The sequence below is a fragment of the Physella acuta genome, unplaced genomic scaffold, assembly GCF_028476545.2.
Source record: "Physella acuta isolate Inbredline_101_S28 unplaced genomic scaffold, ASM2847654v3 ptg000692l, whole genome shotgun sequence".
NCBI classification, from domain to species: Eukaryota; Metazoa; Mollusca; class Gastropoda; family Physidae; genus Physella; species Physella acuta.
This window is the reverse complement of record NW_026732211.1, coordinates 295,442-321,958: the sequence shown is the minus strand read 5'-3', so window position 1 is coordinate 321,958 and position 26,517 is coordinate 295,442. Positions and strand designations below refer to the sequence as shown.

The 26,517-nt window shown below is 41.6% G+C and overlaps 1 protein-coding gene across 1 annotated transcript in view; it reads right to left on the bottom strand.

The window, feature by feature from the left end:
• Nucleotides 1–5,147, bottom strand: part of LOC131949376 (uncharacterized) — a 158,578-nt gene extending 153,431 nt beyond the window's left edge. The window contains exon 1 of the mRNA XM_059311241.1: nucleotides 5,002–5,147. Within this exon, the coding sequence (XP_059167224.1) occupies nucleotides 5,002–5,077 (76 nt within the window). The 5' untranslated portion in view covers nucleotides 5,078–5,147. The remainder of the gene's footprint in view (nucleotides 1–5,001) is intronic.
• Between the last annotated feature and the right edge of the window lie 21,370 nt (nucleotides 5,148–26,517).

The window sequence follows — 26,517 nt, the reverse complement described above, 5'->3', positions numbered from 1 at the left end:
TTTTATTTGACAAGTACTTACATAAATTATGCTATCGTCATTATTTGTGAAATTATATTTTTAAATTCCCACTTTGTTACACCAACATATTTTCGTCCTACTTTGTGAAACTATCATCAAAACGTCCGCATCGTTATTCATTGTCATGTACTCGTCGTAACTTGTTATATTTTCCTCTTCAAGCCATTATTTAGCTGCCACTGTATCCTTCGTTATCACCATATTTTACTTACAGCTGTCTATGTGATCTAAATATCTGTTGCTACGTCCACATGTGTGGTACGTCACATCTCTGACGTCACAACTGAAAATTTAGGCCGTGCCCTACTGAAGTTGTAAAGTCAAAAACCACAAACTGACAAACTGATAATACTGATATCCGTGCACTCATACAAAAGCCTTCTCCCCCCCCCCCCACCCCTTATTAAAGTCAATCCCGCCCCCACAATATTCTCTTCATTAATGACAATCTAAGAACAGTAATCCATGCCGACAACATTCATGACTATTCTCCCCTTGTCAGGCCGAGTGCTCTGCCCTGCGCTGGAACGCCATTAATATGTTATAAACTCGGCTAGGAGACAACTCTACCTTCATTGATTTCTAGATTACGTCCCCTTGCGCTGATAGCGTCTAACTTTCCTGTCGCTTCACTGCTGTTTGCCTGCCCTTCTCTAGACAATCATTACGTGGACTCCACGCTAATTGGCCAGCTTAAAAACATCATTAATATTAGACAGTGCGATCGTAATTAGTCACCCCGACCCACATTAACGGGTAATCCCGGAATTCCACACACCGAAATAATTGATAGAGTACCAACGCCTGATAGTAGTTCCAGCCGTATGTACAGTATAAATATTTACTATCAAACTGATGTACTCATACCAGTAATCCTATATACTATCAAACAGATAAACTAGGCGCATTTATACTATCATGGGGTCTCCTATCAGGCAGAACTACTAACACACTAACACTTAAATACTCTCTCTCTCACACACACACACACACACACACACACACACACACACACATATATATATATATATATATATATATATATATATATATATATATATATATATATATATATATATATATATATATATATATATATATATATATATATATATATATATATATATATATATATATATATATATATATATATATATATAGGTGGCAAGGAGAATTTGTGTGAGTATTATTAGGTAATCTTATGTCATTATCTTAATTAACGAATCTATATCAATAACTGTGGTCAAATTCACTTAGATCCATAAAATACAGCAGATCAGCTCTACTTCGCCTGTAAAAAATGTATCCAAACTAAACATTACTTGTCTAGTGCACTCAGATCACATTAGCTTAGTTTTTTAATTAGCCTTTAAACAACTTGACTGAAATTAATTATCTTTTAAGAACTCAAATTAATTAGTTTTTAAACAACTTGACTGAAATTAATTATCTTTTAAAAACTTGACTAAAATTAATTAGCTTTTAAACAACTTGACTGAAATAAACAAACGAACCGACAAATAACTATTTGCTATGTTTTCTAAAGAATTTTTTTGACTACAAGTTACATTAGGTAGATGATAAATGTGTTGTATTTGTTGCGCACAAGATGCCATGCGCATCTCACTTCCGGTTTAGGGATCTCTCATACTATCACTTCCATTAAACTGGATTTTTAAAAAACCGAAAGCCTTATAAATCAAATTTTTAACGTAAACGAAAAGAAATAAGTTAACTAAAGTTATCGTTTTCAAATGAAGTAGAAAAATGACTTCGTGAACGAAAACATGAACATACATCAACTCTACTTGAACTGCAATGACAACAACAACACAGAAAACTAACTACAACTCTCCCCTCCCCCTCCCCAACTGAATACACCGTCAAGAGATTTATGCCGCAGTTGTGGAAGGGTTACTGAAAAGGGCCATAACTCTAAACCACAAGGGCTAATGACAGGTCAGAGGGAAAAAAAAACCTTAAAAAACCAACTATTTTTTTTTTAAATTAGTTAGAGTACAAAAATGTGTATGTTTCCCCGGACTAAAAGTCCAAGACTGTGTATGCAATATAAAAAGAAAACGTCAATCATTGAATACATTCTATATGTCTGAAACCATTTTTTTTCTTGTGGTAGTAATTACATCCAGACATTGATGTCAGTATTGATTTTAAAATAATGAAATGTCTACGATTATAAATGTGAAGTGTTCTGTAAAAAGTCAAACGCATTCTTAACTTAAATATCAAATGTTATTTGAACACAAGCATGAAGCGATTGTACTCAAATGTCAATGCACATTGACGACAAATGACATTTGTAATCAAACATCACAAGTGATCGATACTCAAAAAACAAATGTCATTTTTCTTAAATCAGCATTACTTTGTCGTTACAGTGTGATGAGTAGACTACACGCGTCCAATCCTCACCCTAATCCTATTCCTAATCTGAGAATAGTTCCAGCCCAGGTGTTTCAGAAATCCCAGGTGTAAGGAAACTGTTGCATAATTTCTCTTTTCTGCATTTTATATTTCTTTCACAAGACCGAGGCAAAGTTTTTTTGTGATCTTCGCTCTCAAAATTCCGAGTTGAAATACAGGGGAGAAAACCTTGTTTAAAAAAATGAATAGAATTTGTCGGGGAAAAAATTTGACGTTAAAAAATAAATTTTGGGAAGCGAACTTTTTTTTTTACATTTCGACTGTGGAAGCGATGACGGGTAAGGGGTAAGAAAAACTTCTGGAAAATTCTAAAAAAGAAACGGCGTAAAAAGTGGCCGTAAATGATGGCTGGTCGTCAATTTGCGAGGCGTAAAGTAGACGGTGTTAATTGTCGCCAGCTTATCATTCAGTCTGTGATAAGGGGGGGGGGGGGGGGGCATGTGGGGGCAGTTTCTTGAGGGTGGGGGTTTCGTGCGTAGGGGAGTTAATATGCAGGGGGTCGGGGGTTTCTGGTGACTGGGGTTAAATGTGAAGTGGGAGCTAGGGGTTAATGTGCGGGGAGGAGGGGGGGGGGGCAGATTTTCTGGTGTGGATGAGTTTTATGTGTGTGGGACATGGTAGAGGTTAAAGGTTAATTTAAGCAATTTGGAATTTTAAAGTGGGCGGATTTTTACGTGTTGGGCTAGAGGGTATACTGTGAGTTAGGGTTTTTGCGTGAGTAGAGCTTGAGGGCGAGTTTGGAGTTTAAAGATGTCAGGTTGTGCTTTGATATTGGGGGGGGGGGAGGTTAATGTTTTAGGCGGTTGTCATTGAACGTAGACTGGTCGCTCGTGTGGCGAATGTGGCGAGTTTGGTGATTTATGGCGAGTGTGGCGAATGTGGCGAATGTGGCAATGTGGATGTGGCGAATTTGGCGAGTGTGAGCTCATGTGTTGATAAGAGTTGAGGAGAAAAGCAGAAGCTCAAAGCTTAGTCTGAAATTTTTCCTTTCATTCTAATACGCTCTGTCCTGTTAATTACTGGATAATGATTTAGTTAGCTCTTTAATATCCGTCCTGTAATGAAATATAAACAGATATGCTATGCTGGTTGTATGGGTGTATCTGCGGTTCAGATATGCTGTGCTGGTTGTAAGGGTGTATCTGTGGTTCAATATCACCACACGACCCTTGCTATTAAAGTGCCTCAAAATCTCTCATATAAGCACGTTCATCTACCCCTCCCCCCCCCCCCTCCCCCACCCTCTTCCTCAACAAATTTAACACTGCGATATTTTTTGTCCCTACACGCTCTACGCGCATGGCTGCTGACCTCTAACCCAATTAATTATGAATAAACCGAGGATGACAGCCTTGATGACGTCATACTTGATTTCATTACCACGTCATTCGGTAATCTCGTCGACATTACCTTCAATTTCCACATGACCTAACGAAGGAAACTAGTACGGGTATTTTCATTGGCTGCTTGGGTGTCTATTTTTAGCCACTCATTACGCTAAAGTCTTGTGTGTATGTATCCTGTCTTTGTCTAGTCCAATTATCCAGAATTACGTTCAGATGTCACGTGATATAGACAGAAATGTCATTGGTTAATGTCATCTAGCCTGTTTATATTTCACATACACATACACACAATATTCAAAATTGTTTCATCGCTGGAGCAACTTAAATTGTGTTTTTTCGAATAACTTGAAAATATTCGACAATCGTCTGCTAATGATTTCAAAACACAAAGAAACATGAGCAAAAGCCATGATGATTATTTTAGGGTGACATACCAAAAATCCTGAAATACAAAAAAATATTTGACCAAGATATAGACCTACATAAAGTAAACATATAGAATGTTGACGTCACACATATAGGTCACATAGAGCTCAGGTTCGACCACAATGAAGGTCACGATGAGGTAAAGGTCACATCGTATTACTGGTCAGCATATCAATAAATAGCAAGAGTTTGAAAAAGTATGAATGTGTAGGCACGACACTGTGTACGTGTGTTTGTGTACATGTGTCTGTGTTTAGGTGTGTTTGTCCGTGGGTGTAATATGTCTGTGTGTTTGTGTGTCTGTGTCAGTGTGTCTGTGTGTTAGTGTTTCTGTGTGTAAATGTGTATGTGTGTATTTGTGTTTGTCTGTGTGTTTGTGTGTCTGTGTGTTAGTTTGTTAGTGTGTATGTGTGTTAGTGTGTTAGGATATATGTGTGTATTTGTGTGTATGTGTGTATTTGTGTTTGTCTGTGTGTCGGTGTGTTTGTCTGTCTGTGTGTTAGTGTGTCTGAATGTTAATATGTCTGTGTGTTAGTGTATCTTTGAGTTTGTGTGTCTGTGAGCTTGTGTGTCTGTGAGTTTGTGTGTATATGAGTATTTGTGTTTCTCTGTATGTCTGTGTGGCTGTGTGTTAGTGTGTATGTGTGTATTTGTGTTTGTTTGTGTGTCTGTGAGTTTGTGTTTTAGTGTGTCTGTGAATTTGTGTTAGTCTGTGTGTCTGTGAGTTTGTGTGTCTGTGTGTCTGTGTGTCTTGGGTACTCACGGATGCCATCGAATCTGGTTGCTATGGTGTCCAGGAACGTGTTCTGTGATGACGTGGCGTTCCTCTTCTGCGGCATACTGATGTCATGTAATCCAAGCCTGCCCCGCCCAAATTTCTGACGTAAGCGGATATCCTGTCACCTGCGCGGACTGACATGCGTGGCGAAAACTCAGTCGATCACTCCGATCGCGGTCGATCCGGCGTCAGTCGAGAAAGTTTTTATTTAATTTTAAAACTATCTTTTTTTTAGTTGCGAATGTGCTAGAGGGTATGTGATCGATTTTTTAAAGAAAATTTCACGTTTGGTCTTCTTTTAACTAGATAGTTGTAGGGTTTGGGTGTTTCAAGTCTGGAATCGACGACTTAGTTCCAGAATTCTCCATGGCCAAGTGGCCAGGTGCCCAAGTCCGAAGACAGTACGCTGTCCGGTTTGTCAGTTGCCACGTTGGCTGATGACGTAACTGATCTCCACATGGTGGTGTTTGGCGCTTGCTTACAAAAACGTTGTAGGATTGCAGACGACAGCCCAGTATCCTTTGTTGTCTGCCCCTAGTTGCGACTACTGTCTGAAGGTCTTCAAGTCTGTGAATATAAAAAAAAGATCAAACGTCAACATTACAATTTTTATATACAGGATTAGAAAATACAAACCTTTTATACTTCAGGAGGTGGGGGGGAGGTCACGGGACATTTAATATGATTGCCCATTAGTTCAGCTAGTTGGGTGTTTAGTAAGTTAGGATGATTGTTGTGGGTGTTGGAGTTATTGGGGTTGTGTGGTTTGTAGAAAATGTGTATGTGTGTGTGGGGGGGTGGAGTTTTCGGAGATGCAGCAGTTGTTGAGGGTTGTTGGAGATGTTGAGGAATTTGGGGATGTTGGGGTTGTTATGCCATAAAAAATGTATGGCTATGTTTTTCCCATGGGGGACAACTGCTGCAACCAGAGAAGTGATTTCCTATGGACACATATCAGAGCATAAGATGAAGAGACCATAGTATTGTGATCCCACTCTTAACCTTTGTCGGTATAATCCTGTGTAACGCTAGACTATACGTTTGGTACCGGCTTCTATGGACTAGCTGCAGAAAGGAAACCAGAGTTGGTAACCCTTTAGCCTAAGGGGCTCCACTCTTGTGTGATTTCGGAGTTGTCTCTCCTAGTAGAGTTGTTGTTCCTAGCTAACGTGTCTCATCTGCCGGGGGGTTCGAACTCGAGACTTCCCGGTTAACAGCCATGAGCTCTCAATCTCGACCACGTCATAACAAAAATAATGACCGGATGAAACATTAACAGATCAAGTTTGTATTTATATTTTACTGCCAGTGTCAATATTCGGGTCAAGAATAGATTAAAGAGATTAATACAAACGTCGTTGAATGTATTTAAAATAGATCAAAACAAAGCACTGTTTTAAAATCTCACCTTACATTGTTATATTTATACTGTTAGTAGTTTTCAACAGCCATATTTCTATCGGGCACTTTCAACCACACGCAATTAAAAAATAATCGACAGAAAGTGCTATCTGTAAAGTACACTGCTTTATTTCCCAGACAGCACACCCGAGTCTTGTAAGCTGATTTGTCTGTCAATACTGTGGGGTGTATTCTCCCCCCCCCCTCATCTCCTGCGGCCAGACACACGATGCTAGTTCCTTTATAACAGATCAAGTTACAATATCAATGCTAGGTCGCATAGAATTTCACACAAAGCCATATAGAATTTCACACATTATCGCAAGAGTGAGAACTAAGTTTGTTTATTTACTAGTTCGTGATTATCACAACACGCGATGCATCGATAAAGGTACTTCATCAGAATAAACTCTACATTTCAAACACTTGAAATATTGAGTGTTTTCATTTTATTTGTTTATTCTACAAAGAACGATAATAACGTTGAAACTCTTTTATTTCATGAGTTGTTTTTTCACCATTAAACTAAAGCTTTGTGTGTTTGAAATGTTTTGATTGTACCGTCATTGTGAGCGATTGTTGAGCGGTCTGGATCACGTGGTCACGTTAAAGCTTTCCTGTCACGTTATACATCGACGTGATCAATCATAATTCTCAAACAGTAAAAGTAAAATACAGGTAAGTGACCCAATAACATTGGTTTATGGTGTTCTAGGTGATACACTGGTATCATGTTCTAGGTGATACACTGGTATCATGTTCTAGGTGATACAAGGTATCGTGTTCTAGGTGATACAAGGTATCATGTTCTATGTGATACACTGGTATCATGTTCTAGGTGATACAAGGTATCATGTTCTAGGTGATACACTGGTATCATGTTCTAGGTGATACACTGGTATCATATTCTAGGTGATACACTGGTATCATGTTCTAGGTGATACACTGGTATCATGTTCTAGGTGATACACTGGTATCATGTTTTAGGTGATACACTGGTATCATGTTTTAGGTGATACACTGGTATCATGTTTTAGGTGATACACTGGTATCATGTTCTAGGTGATACACTGGTATCATGTTCTAGGTGATACAAGGTATCGTGAAGAAAACAGACCTTGGATCTAAACAACCTTTATAACGAGACAGCCTTAAATTAAGTCAGCAACATAATAGTAAAGCAAGAAGTTTTTACGACCGAACTTTCATTCAACTCCAAACACGGTTCGAGGCTCTATTCAAACCTTTATTTTACTTGTCATCGTCATCATTACACCACAAGCCCTCGACTCTAGCCGCTACCAACAAGCCCTCGACCCTAGCCGCTACCAACAAGCCCTCGACCCTAGCCGCTACCAACAAGCCCTTGACCCTAGCCGCTACCAATCAACCCTCGACCCTAGCCGCTACCAACAAGCCCTAGCCGCTGCCAACCAACCCTCGACTCTAGCCGCTACCAACCAACACTCGACCCTAGCCGCTACCAACAAGCCCTCGACCCTAGCCGCTACCAACAAGCCCTCGACCCTAGCCGCTACCAACAAGCCCTCGACCCTAGCCGCTACCAACCTCAACCCTAGCCGCTACCAACCAAGCCCTCGACCCTAGCCGCTACCAACAAGCCCTCGACCCTAGCCGCTACCAACCTCGACCCTAGCCGCTACCAACCTCAACCCTAGCCGCTACCAACAAGCCCCTAGCCGCTACCAACCAAGCCCTCGACCCTAGCCGCTACCAACAAGCCCTCGACCCTAGCCGCTACCAACCTCGACCCTAGCCGCTACCAACCTCAACCCTAGCCGCTACCAACAAGCCCCTAGCCGCTACCAACAAGCCCTCGACCCTAGCCGCTACCAACAAGCCCTCGACCCTAGCCGCTACCAACAAGCCCTCGACCCTAGCCGCTACCAACCTCGACCCTAGCCGCTACCAACCTCAACCCTAGCCGCTACCAACCAAGCCCTCGACCCTAGCCGCTACCAACAAGCCCCTAGCCGCTACCAACAAGCCTTCGACCCTAGTCGTTACCAACCAACCCTCGACCCTAGCCGCTACCAACAAGCCCTCGACCCTAGCCGCTACCAACAAGCCCCTAGCCGCTACCAACAAGCCTTCGACCCTAGTCATTACCAACCAACCCTCGACCCTAGCCGCTACCAACAAGCCCTCGACCCTAGCCGCTACCAACCTCGACCCTAGCCGCTACCAACAAGCCCTCGACCCTAGCCGCTACCAACGAGCCCTCTACCCTAGCCGCTACCAACCTCGACCCTAGCCGCTACCAACAAGCCCTCGACCCTAGCCGCTACCAACAAGCCCTAGCCGCTACCAACCTTGACCCTAGCCGCTACCAACAAGCCCTCGACCCTAGCCGCTACCAACGAGCCCTCTACCCTAGCCGCTACCAACCTCGACCCTAGCCGCTACCAACAAGCCCTTGACCCTAGCCGCTACCAACGAGCCCTCTACCCTAGCCGCTACCAACCTCGACCCTAGCCGCTACCAACAAGCCCTCGACCCTAGCCGCTACCAACAAGCCCTAGCCGCTACCAACCTTGACCCTAGCCGCTACCAACAAGCCCTCGACCCTAGCCGCTACCAACGAGCCCTCTACCCTAGCCGCTACCAACAAACCCCTAGCCGCTACCAACCAAGCCCTCGACCCTAGCCGCTACCAACAAGCCCTCGACCCTAGCCGCTACCAACCAAGCCCTCGACCCTAGCCGCTACCAACAAGCCCTCTACCCTAGCCGCTACCAACCTCAACCCTAGCCGCTACCAACAAGCCCCTAGCCGCTACCAACAAGCCCTCGACCCTAGCCGCTACCAACGAGCCCTCTACCCTAGCCGCTACCAACAAGCCCTCGACTCTAGCCGCTACCAACGAGCCCTCTAGCCGCTACCAACAAACCCTCGACCCTAGCCGCTACCAACCAAGCCCTCGACCCTAGCCGCTACCAACGAGCCCTCTACCCTAGCCGCTACCAACCAAGCCCTCGACCCTAGCCGCTACCAACCAAGCCCCTAGCCGCTACCAACGAGCCCTCTACCCTAGCCGCTACCAACCAAGCCCTCAACCCTAGCCGCTACCAACAAGCCCCTAGCCGCTACCAACCAAGCCCTCGACCCTAGCCGCTACCAACGAGCCCTCTACCCTAGCCGCTACCAACCAAGCCCTCGACCCTAGCCGCTACCAACCAAGCCCTCGACCCTAGCCGCTACCAACGAGCCCTCTACCCTAGCCGCTACCAACCAAGCCCTCGACCCTAGCCGCTACCAACAAGCCCTCGACCCTAGCCGCTACCAACAAACCCTCGACCCTAGCCGCTACCAACGAGCCCTCGACTCTAGCCGCTACCAACGAGCCCTCTACTCTAGCCGCTACCAACAAACCCTCGACCCTAGCCGCTACCAACAAACCCTCGACCCTAGCCGCTACCAACAAGCCCTCGACCCTAGCCGCTACCAACAAACCCTCGACCCTAGCCGCTACCAACAAACCCTCGACCCTAGCCGCTACCAACAAGCCCTCGACCCTAGCCGCTACCAAGAAGCCCTAGCCGCTACCAACCAAGCCCTCGACCCTAGCCGCTACCAACAAGCCCTCAACCCTAGCCGCTACCAACAAGCCCCTAGCCGCTACCAACCAAGCCCTCAACCCTAGCCGCTACCAACAAGCCCTAGACCCTAGCCGCTACCAACCAAGCCCTCAACCCTAGCCGCTACCAACAAGCCCTAGCCGCTACCAAGAAGCCCTAGCCGCTACCAAGAAGCCCTAGCCGCTACCAACCAAGCCCTCGTCCCTAGCCGCTACCAACCAAGCCCACCTCACAATCGTTCACTCCATCTTTTATACCCGCACTCGACCTTGGGATAACAATACCTAAACACCCCGGGGTTAACTCAACTCACACACGCCTCTCCCCTACGTTCTAGACTATTCTAACTTATCTAACCTACAACTGACCCGTAACACAAGCCACTAAAGACATCTAACATCATAATGGGACAACCTTCAACTAAAACACATCCAACATCACAAAGGGACAGCCTTCAACTAAAACACATCCAACATCACAATGGGACAGCCTTCAACTAAAACACATCCAACATCACAAAGGGACAGCCTTCAACTAAAACACATCCAACATCAGCTACCGTATATCTTCGGTTGTCAATGCGTTATTGAGTTTACTCAGCTTAAATTGATACCTAGCATTAATTCACGTTTTAATGCATTAAACTTAACGAGAATATGAACCAATGCGTCAAGCTTGAGCTATCATGGACGACAACTCTAAACAAATCGAGCCAGCAGCGCTAATGACTGGGAGATAAAAATGTTTTCTTTACAAATATTCAACGCGTGATAACTCCGATCATCCGGGTTTATCTGTGTTTCCCCATTCTAGGAAGTGACGTCACAGATCAACAACCTCAAATAAATAAAAACGTTCGTTCGAACTTGATGTGTTTTATTTTTATTTCGTTTATTCTCTCTGTTACATAATTTAGAAAATTGTGTTTTGTTTTGTTATAATTTTATCGTGGTGTATTTTTTTTTTCAAAATAATACGAAATTAAAACAAGCATAGAATTCTTGTATAATAACACGCATTTAAATGCCATCAAAATATCCGAATAGAAGAAGGAAAAAGCTCATGAATATTTAACTCATTTTAGCAGTCAGCGTTTATACCGCTTTATATCGAAAGGAAGAACATGATTTTTTTTCTTATTGTAAGGCTTATTTGTAAAGTTTTATATATTCGTGTTTTTATCTACGTTTTAGTATCGAGAAATTGTAAAAAAAAAATTTTATCGGCATCAAGTTTTAATAACAAATAGCACGTTTTATGTTTGTTCCGTTCTCTTTGTTTTGAACTATGTAAACACGCCATACAAAAATATTGGTTATATTCACAGAACACCAGAATAGGATAACTAACTTCAAACGACCACGTGACTTTGACGTTACACAAAACGCAACGAGTTATCGCGTCTACTCAGTTATCTCCATTTAGCTGTTGTATAATTAAAACTTTAAATAAGCTGCAATTACTACTTCAATTTTAGATCGCTTAAAAGTTAAGTTAAAATTAGATATTCTTGCACTGCATTCAAAGATGTACTAATCTAGAAAAAATGGAAAGACTTCGATCCATTTGATATGGGTCAAATTTAGTTACACAACCTCGTGGAAGACAATCGAGCTTTTGACCCATGGAGAACATTTGGCCCATGTAGAACATTTGGCTAATGTAGAACATTTGGCCCATTTGGAACATTTGGCCCATGTAGAACATTTGGCTAATGTAAAACATTTGGCCCATGTATAACATTTGGCTAGTGTAGAACATTTGGCTAGTGTAGAACATTTGGCTCGTGTAGAGCATTTGGCTAGTGTAGAACATTTGGCCCATGTAGAACATTTGGCTAGTGTAGAACATTTGGCTAATGTAGAACATTTAGCCCATTTGGAACATTTGGCTCATGTAGAACATTTGGCTAATGTAGAACATTTGGCCCATGTAGAACATTTGGCTAGTGTAGAACATTTGGCTAGTGTAGAACATTTGGCCCATTTGGAACATTTGGCCCATGTAGAACATTTGGCTAGTGTAGAACATTTGGCTAGTGTAGAACATTTGGCTAGTGTAGAACATTTGGCCCATTTAGAACACTTGGCCCATGCAGAAGCAGAACATTTGGCCCATGTAGAACATTAGATTTCCGAACCTAATAAATAATAAACCGTGAGTGATCTCCCCTAAATTTTCTCGAATATTCTTATATAAAACAACAGGGGATGGGAACTCGGGATATAGTTATGATTTTTAATCCATTTTAAATACTTAAACTTTTAAAAATAAAATAGAATCTCATAGAAAAAAGTATTGCGCACCAAGCGAACGCCGAATAAAGATGTTCATAATGGTGCGCAATATTATTAGTACTTTATAAATTTAGATGCGTTTTTGAGAAATCGGAAATAGCGTAAATTAGTACTTCCCGTCAATGGAAATTACTCAAAATTTAACAGAACGAAGAGAATTAGATCTTTTACTTACATGTGAAATTTCATTTATCTATCTGAAATAGTACTCAAGTTATAGGCTTTTGAAAAATTCAAAGTAGAAAAAGTACCACTTCCGGTTATCGGAAATCGCTCAAAAGTTGATACGGATCTACGATTTTGATAAAATACTTATATATGAAATTTCATCAACCTAGCTGTAACGGTACTCAAGTTATCATGTTTACACACACACACACACACACAGACATACGGACAAGATTGCAAAATTATGTTTTTCCGTATCAGTGAGATGTAAAACGATTAAAAGACTTTCTCTATACTTCATATATACGAGAAAGTAAAAAGGACAGTAAAAATCAAGTTGTGAGCTCCTCTCCCCTCTCTACAACATATGCGTGTTAGATCCAACAGATTAAAAAACGTATTAGCTAAAGCGATTAACCCATCAGATTAGCGCTTCTATTTACATATGTATGTCTACACTCTAGCGTGCATACAACATACATGTAACAGTACATAGAATAGAGTGGAAGTCAACAGTATACGGTTACGGTAAATGTAGTTACAAGAAGTACTAACACATAAAGTACCACCACACAAGTACTATCACACAAAGTGCTATCACACAAAGTGCTATCACACAAAGTGCTATCACACAAAGTGCTATCACATAAAGCGCTATCACATAAAGTGCTATCATACAAAGTGCTATCACACAAAGTGCTATCACACAAAGTGCTATCACACAAAGTGCTATCACATAAAGTGCTATCCAGCTAAATATCTAACACCCGGTGCCACTCTAGTGTGCTAATGACATCACACTATAAACCCAATGATGAAGCGGGGGTGGGAGAGTGAGAGTGAGAGAGGGGGGGGTGGGGCTAATGTAAAACAAATCCTCATTTTTCTTCTCCACTGACTTCACTCGGTCTGTACCATTTCTTGGATTGTCAGTTTTTATAGTCTCACCCACACACTCCACACACTTCACACACTCACACACATACACACATACACACAGGCACATACACACAAACATACACACACAAACACACACACATTCACAAAAGTCACACACATACTGAACAATGTGAGGCAGAGACAGAGACACAGGCACACACACACACACAAAAACACACACAAACTCACACACATACTGAACCATGTGCTGGAAATAGAGACACACAGGCACATACAAACACATACAAACACACACATATACTGAACCATGTGAGGGAGACACAGACACACACATACAAACAAACATACACACACACACAAACACACTCAAATACTGAACCATGAGGAGTGCGAGACACACAGGCACACAAACACACACAAACAAACACACACACACACACACTACAATCGTACAGTCCCCACATCAATCCCACACTGTCCTGCCCGCAGACGATCATTTGTTTTATAGTCACGTGTTTCAGACAGTTACTTTTCCTTTGACTCCGCCTCGACCAGCGGCCACCTTATCTTGGTCAGCAGACACGGAACCTAGGTTGAGGTTTTTTGTTTTTGTTTTTGGTTTGTTTGTTGTTGTTGTTTTTTTGTTTTTTTTTTTGGGGGGGGGGGGGAGTTCTGTTTTTTTTTTAAAGGATTTTTTCCTTTCGGTTATATTCCGGCGTGGTCGAGTAGGTAAAAGCTCATGGTTGCTAAACAGAAAAGTCTCTAGTTCGAACTCTCGGGCAGATGATGCTCGTTAGCTGGGGACAGGTGATGGAGGCGTGGTCGAGTGGGCAAAAGCTCATGGTTGATAAATTTGAAAAAAAAAAAAAAGACTCGAGTTCAAACCCCTGGCAGATAAGGCTCGATCCCTTCCAACACTAAAAATTAAGAACGGAGAAGAAGAAGAAGGTTACATATAATAACAAAAACATGTGAAGACGTAGACAATTTTGAAATAATGTCTTTTATTACTGAAATAATTTTCTGAATTAATATTCCTTGTAGATAATGTAACTTTGTTATTTGCTATTTTTTACAAATGTTTTTATAATGAACTATAATATTTGAACTGTGTCTTTAGTCTTAACAATGTAATACATTTTCTATTCCAGACAGGAGTTTAGAAAAAAATATATATTAAAAAAACTAAAACTCTGAATTATTAATTAAGTATTTATACATTTAAATACCAAAACTTCTACAACAAGAAAAAAAAAATTTTCTTTCAGTAGTGACTTAAAAGTTCGAGATAATTTTTTTTTTTTTTTTTTTTTTTCGTATAGAGGCCTGGAACACAAAACTAGCTAATGAAGTAACAATAGACGGCACGAACGACAACTCAACCGGCTATTATTGCAGCGTTTTTTTTTTCCGTCGGTTAATCTCGTGGAATCGATAGCCGTCACAAAGCCGAATGGCCGCTGGTCTAGATCGATTACCTGGCCAGGCCTCCTGTTATTGCTGCTGTTGTTGTTGGTATGCCTGGTTGGCTACGCCTGCGCATTCGATTGAATTAAAACTTAATTTGTTTCTACAATGCGAAAACTGAGAATGGGTAGTGGGTCGGGTGGGGGGGGGAGGGGGGGGGGGGGGGGCTACACAATGATGAATACAAGACCCTGGTGACTTTTTGTTAGCAGGGGGGGTAGGGAGAGAGGGGGAGAATTTCCAACCAGGAAATGTTTGAACCTCAGGGGAATTTAAAGTTGAGTTGGAAGTGGGACAATGGAGGCGTGACGTAACATTGAAACCGGCGTGAACTGGAAAGCGTGAATGTGTTGTTGATTGTTGTTGTTGTTCCACACATATAGGTGAGAACGGCGAGTCATTAATTAATGAGCGCCTGTGATGAGGACCGGGGCGTGTGTGTGTGTGTGTGTGTGTGTGTGTGGGTGGGTGTAGCTGTGGTGAGAAGGTCAACGTAACAAGGTTGTGGAAATCAAATCGTCCTGTAACGATGCTGCTTGGGGTTTGTGCAGCGAGGTCACGTTGATGAGTGCGGGTTTGCTGAGCTGTAACTCAGCTCGAATTAGTACCTAGCATAACTTAGTGATATAGGGTAATAATGTGTTTACGGTGGGAAAACAATGACGTGTTTTATCGATCACAAACTCTGGTGTAGATTTTTAAATACTCAGTAGAGCCTAGAATACCATCCAGTGCCTAGAATACCCAACTGCCTGGAACACCCAGCAGTTAAGAGAAGGTAAAACAGTGCATAGGACACCATTTCGAGCCTAAAATAAACTAGAACGCCTAGTAGCACTACAGCTTGACCTGTTAGAGTTATAAAATCTATTTATGTAACGATCGAAATTTTTCGTGATCCGCCCCCCCCCCCCCCTTCCCTTTCACATGATATACACACAAGCATCAACAGCCACAAAAACACACATACACTCACACATGTACACATTCATGATACCCACCCACACATACATACACAAATGCACGATACACACAAAATCATACTATACTGTAATAAATCCCATGTGTTAAGTTGTTTAAAACTCTCCTTATCTCAACAAGCATACGGCGGATCTCCAACACAGGGTTCTAATCTTCGTCATACTGCTGTAGACTTGGACTCCTGATTTTCATTTGGATGTGGCCAAATGCCGAGAAATTTAGGGAATAAGGGAGCGAAATCAGGACAATCCAACTCATTCCCTTTTACTTAATGCAACCCATTCCCTTTTATTTAATGCAACCCATTCCCTTTTACTTAATCCAACCCATTCCCTTTTACTTAATCTTATTCATTACATTTCCTTAAATATCCCAACCCATTCCCTTTCCTTTTACTTAACAAACCCAATCCATTCCCTTCTATTAAACAACCCAATCCATTCCCTTTTATTAAACAACCCAATCCATTCCCTTTTATTAAACAGCCCAATCTATTCCCTTTTACTTAAGCAATCCAACCCATCTAACGAGAGAACAACGTAATCCATGACATATTCTAACAATCCAACCCATTACAAAATTGAATCATCTACTCGATTATCGAACAACCCACCTATTCAATAATTAATCAATCCTGTTTACTATGTGATTGAGCAATCCACACATTCAATGATTGAACAATCGAATCCACCCCAGGATTGAACAACAATCCCACCGATTCTCTTGCGCTTGAACAATCCCATCGGCGCTGCATCAACAACTCCTTCAAAATGCAAATGTCATTTGATTCGGGGATTTTCTATTAAAGTTTTTAGAACAACATTTTACAATAACATCCCCTCCCTCCTTCCCCCTCCATCTACCCCTCCCTACTCCCCCTCCCCAATGGCGTCTGAATTAGGCTGGCAAAAACCTGAAGTCCATACCCCGTACCATTAGATCCTGCCTCGATCTAAGAACGGTTTACACGGGGCCATGAATATTTAAACGGGAGATTAAAGAACTGACTCAATCAAGTGAGCTTTCTTTACTCCAGCCCGGGGGAGGGGGGGGAGAGAGAAGGGGGAGGGAGAGAGGGGTGTGGAAGGGAGTTGGGTGGGGGAGAGGTGGTGGAGATGTGGTTAGGGGGTAAGGGATGAGTGGGTAAGAAGTGGATGATGGGGGGAGGTGGGTGGTGGAGAGGTGGGGGATGTGGGTGTGTGGTGTGGGTGGTGTGGGTGGGCGGATGTGGGAAGAGATGGGTGGGGGAGTGATGTGGGGGATAGGTTGCAATACAGCCCCATTACACTAACGTATTATTTTAATGTACTGACCACACCATCAGCTCAACTAAAAAATGTGGTGAGTGGAGTGGGGTGGGGGGGAGGGGGGCTGCGGTCACTTCGGGCGTCGACTCTTGGAATACTTGCCACATCCGTTTCAGAAGTATAACTTACAACATCTAGTTGAACCGGTAACTCAAATTATATATATATATATATATATATATATATATATATATATATATATATATATATATATATATATATATATATATATATATATATATATATATGCCTACTGTTCAACATTAAAGCGGTCGCTACGCCTCTGCTTATAATGGCATTCTACTGATGACATAATATAGTCATCATTGCAGAAGACTGGCTCTCATGCCTAAGTTGCGGAAAATATTAACAACCCACCCTACACACCCCACCCTACACACCCCACCCTCCACACCCCAACCTACACACCCCACCCTACACACGCCACCCTACACACCCCATTTTACACACCCCACCCTACACACCTCACCCTACAAACCCCACCCTACACACCCCAGACTGTCGTCAGTTAATATGCTGGGCCAATCTAACATGCCAGCCACACAATTCCCTCACATCTTTGTCAGACTACATAACGTTATGTGAGGCGATCTTTTGTATGACGTCGCAAATCTCGTCCACCCCCCCCCATCCACCCCGTCCCACTAGTATTTTGATGCTATATATAGACGAGCCCTATCTCTCGAGCTTGCATCTCTAAATGAATAATTCATGCCAAAATTTTGAACCGATTACCACGAAGATACTCGGGTCAACCAGTTAGGCATACTTCTCGGTTGTTAGCGCTGTTTCTAGCGTGGCTATATCTCAGCCGTGGTCGGTGTTCAGAGGATTATTTATACGGCACGGTTCATTTCACGGGACAGACCGCGTGAAAATATGTTCAGTTGTTTAGTTCAAGCCGTAAGTGGGCGTGGCAAAAGTGAACAAACACCGGAATGTTTGTTTATTGCCATGGTGATGTAACGCCACCTGGTGCTGCCGGTTCATGGCCCGGTTTTCAGCCATTTGTAACAGACGCGTGCTGTTAGACTAATTGTCAATGTAGTTAAATGTAGAACTTGTTTCATGAAATGGTTTTTATCCCGTTTAATGTAATCAGTTTGCGTCATGAAGAGGTTTTTAAAAGCTGGCTACATCTAGTGCTCACACCAAAAAATGTATCATATTAAAGGCCTGCATATATATGTGTGTGAATATTTTTTTTATACATAAGTGCAATGTTAAAAAATCGATTTAAAGATTATAAAATCGTTAAGTAAATTCAGAAAACAAATATATTGAATATGTATTTAGTTTTACTTTGTATATTAATTTGCTAATTACTTCCCTTAAAAACAACCAAGGGAGATGACACTTAACAACGTACTAAAAGTCATTGAAATTGCAAGAAAATTCAGTAGTAATAAACTAACTTAACTCGATTATTGCTCATTATTTAATTTAAAAAATAATTTAATAAATCTTGTATGAATGTTTCTAAAATAAACATTGTTTAATGATTTTTGATTAATCAACGAATTAGAGTTTAGATTTTGAAACGATATGTTTATTGAATAATGCATGGACTTTTAATGAACTTATATTTTTAAATAGATTAGTGTTCCATACAAATTGTATTAGATCTATAATTATTTTGGATCCCGCTTTAGGGGACATTTAAAAAAAAATAAGTACGACAGAATTTTTTTTAATACAGCACAAAGATTGAAATAGATGTGTCGCAATTTGCAAGTGAATTACCACCTATGTCGGCACCATAAACTGAGTTAAAACTTTCCAGATGCATTCGTTTCCGATGACCAAGCAAGAATATACATATTTTTAAAAAAATCTAATTAGATTGAATAACATAAGATGAAAGGACCAGATTTTAAAAAAACGCGATTTGTAGATGAGGCTATTATGAGGTGATGTCATTTTTTTCTCACGCTTGAGTGGCCACCAGTCACGTTAAGATGGACCAGAGCATTGTCTTTTATGGTCGCAGGCTATCTTTCAGGTTTTAAAGCATTTTCTGTCAAATGTTCTAAAACCTAGGAAAAAATACGATCGCATGCTATCTTTCAGGTTTTAAAGCATTTTCTGTCAAATGTTCTAAAACCTAGGAAAAAATACAATCGCAGGCTATCTTTCAGGTTTTAAAGTATTTTCTGTCATATGTTATAAAACCTGGGAAAATATGTTGTTTCTTTTCTTTTACAGAGTTCTTAGATTTTATACCATTGACCAACAGGCTATAATTCTAGAACCTCTGATTTAAAGAAGCTATTTTAGAACATCGGGAAGTTGTTCATTACGTAATGGGGAATTTCCGAATACATTTTCCCCCACTAAGCTGTACGCTGCATTTTTAACGCTAGAAATACATTCAGCACACATCAAACATGGGAGATCATCCCGTAGTCGTCATTATCAATTCATTGTTTTTTGTTGGTCGGACGGTGTTGTTGTGTCCAGTACCCAATAACAGGTCTGGCACCGGTCTGGCACCACGATAATGGTGACAGCGATCTGGTGCTTTATTATTCTAATCAACGGCCGAGAAGATGAGGATGGCGTCACGCAAGGGGCGTGGCGGTCACGTCATCAAAAGTCGGTGGCCGAATGGGTGGAGAGTTCAGTGGGTTTTTAGGTGGAGGGGGGGGGGGTGTCCTGGTCAACTTATGTAGGTGGGGGGGGGGGTCCTGGTCAACTTATGTAGGTGGGGGGAGGGGGTTCCTGGTCAACTTATGTAGGTGGGGGGGGGGGTCCTGGTCAACTTATGTAGGTGGGGGGAGGGGGTTCCTGGTCAACTTATGTAGGTGGTTTTAGAGATCTGGGGGGGGGGGGGTGATTGTGGAAAAGGGTGGGGGTTCTTTGCTGATGGTGTATTTTATTTAGATGGGGTGGTAGGTCTGATTGAGAGTAGGGGTGGGTGGAAGAGCGTTGCGTGATGTGATAATGGTTTTCACAGATCATGAAGTGAGGTTTACTCCCCACATCTGCTACGTCATCTTTCACGATGGCTGTGGGGTGGGGAGAGGATGGGAAGGGGTAGGGACGATAAAAATCTTAATGATCTGCTACTGCAAGTGGTACTTTAGCTGGACCAGTAGTTGAGTGCGGAGACTTGCGGAGATTAGACAGTAGAGACGGGATAGCTTCTAAAGGCGACTCGATGACATCTTCAGGCAAGACAAGACAGCTATCTTAGATAAGACAGACACCATTCTCCAGTAAGTCAGGATATTTTCAGGTAAAACAGGACATTTTTTGTAAGAAAGGACAACAGTTTCAGTTATGACAGGACAACTTTCTTAAGACACGACAACAATCTCAGCTAAGACAGTAGAAGTACAGCATCTTCTGATGACAATAAATAAAAACCCCACAAATTAAAGCTGAGCTTAGTACAGCTGGAGCACTACATTTGACAACTGAAGCCCTTAGCTTCACTATCAGGGGATTTTGTTCACCTGTATGTGTGTACACAACTACCTGCGTACATGCCTTAACATACAGCTTTATAGTTGTGTGACTTTGTACATTAACGTCTGTGTATGCTTTGACACGCCTGCTAGCGTACATGTACACAGTTCACTCCTATAGCTTTGTACACAACTGTCTGTGTACACTTTGACACACCTGTCTGCGTACGTGTGTGTGTGTCCATATATTGAATGTGAAAAAAATATTTCCCGATAAAACGGCCGTAAACAAAGCATCAAACTGCGTCTTTTAGAGCCTGGGTCCATCGGTCACGTGGTCACGCGAGCCCATATCCCAGGCCAGGCTTACATGGAAGTGGAACTGGATTCTGTGAGCTCTGCGGTGTAATCCGGGTATTTTCCGCAGCCGCAGTCTTCGGCGCTGACAGCCCGGATAAAAACGCGATTACGTCAGGACAAAGCTACTTCCGGTTAAGGGAAAAACACAGTGGATTCAGGGGCAGACTGGGAGGGTGAGGCTACAGTAGGTGTAGTATACACTACCACACTATCACACTACCACACATCATGTGCCACACTACCACACATCATGTGCCACACTACCACACATCATGTGCCACACTACCACACATCATGTGCCACACTACCACACATCATGTGCCACAATACCACACATTATGTGCCACACTACCACACTACCACATATTATGTGGTGCACTACCAAACTACCCCACCTCATGTGCCACACTCCACATTACCACACTGCCTCATTCGACTATTGCGTAATACAACACAACTTCCCTCACATAAATGCAAAATCTCCTCCCTCCCCCCACCCCATTTAATGTTTACATTGTCCCACTCCGATTCAATGCCTAGATCTTCTCCCCTTCCATTTAAAACCGAAATCTCCCCCCCCCCCCCATTTAATGTATCCACCCGTCTTCTACAAATATTGCCGTGTGTGTATCAACAATTGTGTGGGTGTATTTTCCAATTGAACATATTTTGAATATCTTTTGTTAAACAAAATGCAATTGTAAAAAAAAATATTCCAACCTTTCTGAGTTAAATCCAAGATAGAAAAGATTATTTTTGTTTACATTTTTTTTCATGTTGTTTTTTTTTTTTTATCAACTCCATTGTGTTGAAACAATGTAAGAACATTTGATTTAGTTTACATACACTTGTGTCTCTGTTCATCTGTTAGATAATATCACGCCAGATAATTGTCTTGAGGATTGTCTTCAGTGTTTTTATGTAGCAAATGTCGCTGGGCATTTCTCGCTACAGGGGCTAAGTCGGTTATGTTCAGAGGCGTAGCTAGGGGAGGGCGAGTGGGGCGGCCACCCCTTCGCACACCTTATTGGGACTTTGAGACGCCGAACAGGGTAAATAGAAATTTAAAAATTGCTCATTTTGAGCTGTATTACTAAATTTATACACAGTCGAAGATTGTTAAATAACCCGTAAAACCAAGTCTATTTTACTGTTTTCTCCATCAATTGAATGTCACCAAGACATAAGCAGTGACGGGTAAAAACCACCCCCGAAAGGAAGGGGGGGGGGGGGGGCGCTTTTTTGCCAAGCCAATATGAATTACTATACAAACGAGGGGGGGGGGGAGTCGCAGTTTATAGTTAGCCCCGGGCGTTTGAATGGGTCGCTACGCCTCTATCTTACGCTGGTGATTAAACTAAACATAGAAATATAGGGCCTACTACGCATACGGGATACATTTTTAGTAAGAGCCTGTATTCACCACCCCGTAGTTATACTACTCAGTCTGCTAGTATTTCTACCTAAGGGACAGCATTAGGTCTGTAAATTGATCACCTGTTAATGATTCAAGTGTAATTCAAATCTAAACTACTACGAGAGTAAGTGTTAAGTAATGAAAACACGCTACGGATTCAGATTACAATTACAGCCTTGGGTTGTTTATTTGCGTTGCCTTAGTAACGAATCTCCATCATTTTAATTCTAATCTGTTTTAGTTTGCACTAATTTAACTTCCTAGTAGGTCATATCTGACCAAACACCATCTGACTACGTTAGATTATATGTGACTAAATAGTATCCGGCTATAAAGGGATGTATGGGACTAAATACCGTCCACGTGACTAGTTAAGCTATATGTAAACAAGGATTAGGGCCATATATAGATATATGTGAGTAGGGATTAAAGTCATCTGTAGCTATATGCCAGCAGGGATAATGACCATATATAGCTATATGTATGAAGTAATTAGGACTATCTGTAAGTAGGGATTAGGGCCACCTGTAGCTGTATGTGTGAAGTAATTAGGACTATGTAGCTATATGTATAAATGGATTATGCCATCTGTACCTATATGTATGTAGGGATTAGGGCCAACTGTAGCTAAAAGTATGAAGTAATTAGGACTAGCTGTAGCTATATGTATGAAGGGATTAGGACTAGCTGTAGCTATATGTATGAAGGGATTAGGGCCACATGTAGCTATATGTGAGAATGGATTAGGGACAACTGTAGCTATATGCCAGCAGGTATAGGCCCATCTGTCTATATGCCACCCTCCACACGTGTTTGGCTCCAGAACGACAAAAATCTGGCCAGTAAAGGACACGCCTGCCGATGTTGCCTGATGGCACAATGTGACGCGTCGCTGAGCACGTCCTGTGCAAGAATGAGCCATCACCCTGACGGACAGCTAACTGTTTGCACTTCCGGTTGGTGCATCCGTCAGCCTCGATGTGAACCCAGTACCAGAGAGTTCAATGTTTTACTGTCATGGCCGCCATTTTGGCAATTTGTGTGGAATTTTGTTTTGTTTTGGTGGATGTTTGTTTTCCATTAGAATGTCAAGCGCTTTGATTATAGTTTGGATTCCCGATAAGCTATTATTAGCATCGGGTATTTGAAGGTAGGTGGGTTTCGATGGAGGTTTAAATCGGGCATGAAGGAGATATATTGCATGTAGCATTTGTGGGCAATAGCCTAGTTTCTAGGGAGCCGAATACATAGCATCTTAGTCTTAATCATATAGTGGTGCTTTAATTCTCTACTTCATTAAAATCCTCTGAATGACAAAATGTTAATTGTTGGTTAATTTAAAATTATTTGTTTGGGTAGGAGTTATGGAATTTAAACTAATAAGGAAGCAAAGATTGTTTAATTATAATAAAAACTATAATGAGAAGACATGAAGAACTATTACCAAATCTAAATTTAAAATATTTTTTTTTATTTGAACACAGATCGTAAGGCACGGTTAATTAACCTTGGGTGCTAATGAGTTGTGTCTGTCTTGATTAGTGTGGTGATGATGTTGATTTGCGTACGGCTCAGAACAACTGGCTGCCGAGTATTTTTTTTTATTTCAGTCTATTGTCGGTAGATCAGTGTTGTGGACCCTCCTACCGTTTGGAGGTAACAGTAACTCACGCTAGTGCTGACCACACTCCGTATGCCAAGATCACAGAAACAGGTGAACTCTACTTGCCTCATGAGCCGCCAGGTTCGAAACAGGAACTTTACTTATAACACGGAAAGAAAGATTGTGATATATCATCCTTTCCATACACATTTGTTTGTATTATTTAATACATTCAAAAGACATTTTAGTAAGTTTATATCGTTGTATATTTCTAGGTAAGGGAAACGTTGTTTTGTTGTTTACGTTAGTTGTTTGTTTTTGTTTTCTAATCACAGGCTGTTTGAATGTAAACAAAATATTTGTGTTACCAGACCTCCTATGGAGGGTTGGGGGTGTTGACGGTAGGGGTTGGGGGGGGATGACATGAGTGGTTGTTTTGTTACATTAGTTTTCATACAGTTGATCAAGTTGGTGAGTTTCCGATAGAGTGGAAGGGGGGGGGGGGGGGGGTGGGCATGTTTCACCGCGGGGGGGGGGGGCATGTTTCACCGCCCTCCAACTACGGGCCAACGCCTGAATTATTCACACAGTAATGGCCCCTGTATTTTATCACATCAATTCCATTCGCGCTTTCATCTGGAAACTGCTCCTGTTACGTTGTGCGGCGGGGGGTGGGGTGGTGTGTAGGTTATGGGGGGGGGGGGGTAGTTCTTACATGATGCAATATATGAGCGCAGCAATACATTCATTGTTTATTCAACAATACATTCATTACTATTTTTTTTCCCATTTTTCATTGTTTGCTAAATTATGCAAACATTATTCCGCCAACTGGAGAGTTCAATAAATGACGTGATTTTAACATGCGAACTACGTCACAGCGACTACCATGTGTACTACGTCACGGCTTTTGTATTTTATTCAAACCTTGGGCTAATACGTTTTGGACTCACTGGAGCACATCCAATTAGCATGATTAATTAATGCTAAAAATAGAATACGCAGATGAGGCCTCAAATATGATTGTATTTTTTTCACCACGCTGGTCACCTAGGCGCCACAAACTGTAAACAACAATGACCTACTTAACTAATGGATCAGCTCATAACGCATCCATACAATGGCCGCGTATCTAAAAATAGAACCGGGTCTGTCAGTATTATCATTAAAAATGCATTGCCTCTGCTCTGTATATAGGTCATCGCCCCCCGGGGTGTGACGTGAGGTGGGTGGGGGGAAGAGAGGGGGAGGGGGTGGGAGTTCTGCCATCCAGTGACTTCTGCCAACAAGGGACCTAATTCTTCCCTTCTGCTGTTCCGGCTGCCTTTCACGCGGTCCCACTCGCAACAGATCTGTTTCGCGCGCTGTTTCCGGTACGGAATTGACGTGGACGGGATCGATACTGTCAAAAATTAATTAAGATTCGAATCCACGGAGAGAGAAAAAAACATTCACGAACAAAGAGATGGTGGTCAAGTTCAATCAGATATGATAAAAACTGTTCTCGGTTGTTGTTGTTGTTATTGTTATTTTTTTTTTACAAAAAAAAATAATTTGATTGTTTTTCAATTAAATTTTTTTTATAATTATTTTTATTTGATTCAGGTTTAATCCTTCCATTTTAACCAGATTGGTATCCGATTATAATTTTAAAAATCGTTTAAAAAATTATTTTAAAAAGACCAGATTTTAAAATTGATGAAGTTCAAAATTATGTTACGTAAACTATAGCTGCTAGGAAAGTTAATTTAGAAAATATTTCAGTATGTATGGATGTATGGAATGAGAGATGTGGTAAGCATGTGAATTGTGTAAAGTTGACTCATGATATATGACTTCATTGATATTAGCTTGACTTTGGAAAATATTAATATGACACATTACTTTAGTAAAATTAGCTTGACTAGATAATCCAAACATGATACATGACTGTATTTGACTTTAAATAGTAAAAACTGCAGTGATATTCGTTTGACTTTAGATAATCAAAACATGATACATGACTGCATTATGACTTTAAATAGTAAAAACTGCAGTGATATTCGTTTGACTTAAGATAATCAAAACATGATACATGACTGCATTATGACTTTAACAAACATGATCCATGTGACATCACCTTGACTGGATGCACTAGAGTTCAAGGCCACCTAGAGCTGCCTAACGTAAGTCTTGTCAGACTAATTCCTCAGGTAAAAGTTGCTACAATAGTGCGTGTGTGTGTGAGTGTGTGAGTGAGTGAGTGAGTGAGTATGTGTGTGTTTCTCTGAGTATGTGTGTGTGTGCGCGTTCGTGTCTCTGTGTATGTGTGTGTGTGCGTGTCTGTGTGTGTGCGTGTCTGTGTGTGTGTGTTTGTGTGTGTGAGTGAGTATGTGTGTGTGTGTCTCTGTGTATGTGTGTGTGAGCGTGTCTCTGTGTGTGTGCGTGTCTGTGTGTGTGTGTTTGTGTGTGTGAGTGAGTATGTGTGTGTGTCTCTGTGTATGTGTGTGTATGCGTGGCTCTGTGTAAGTGTGTATGTGCCTGTGTGTGCCTGAATGTGCCTGTGTGTAAGTGTGTCTATGTGTGTGTGT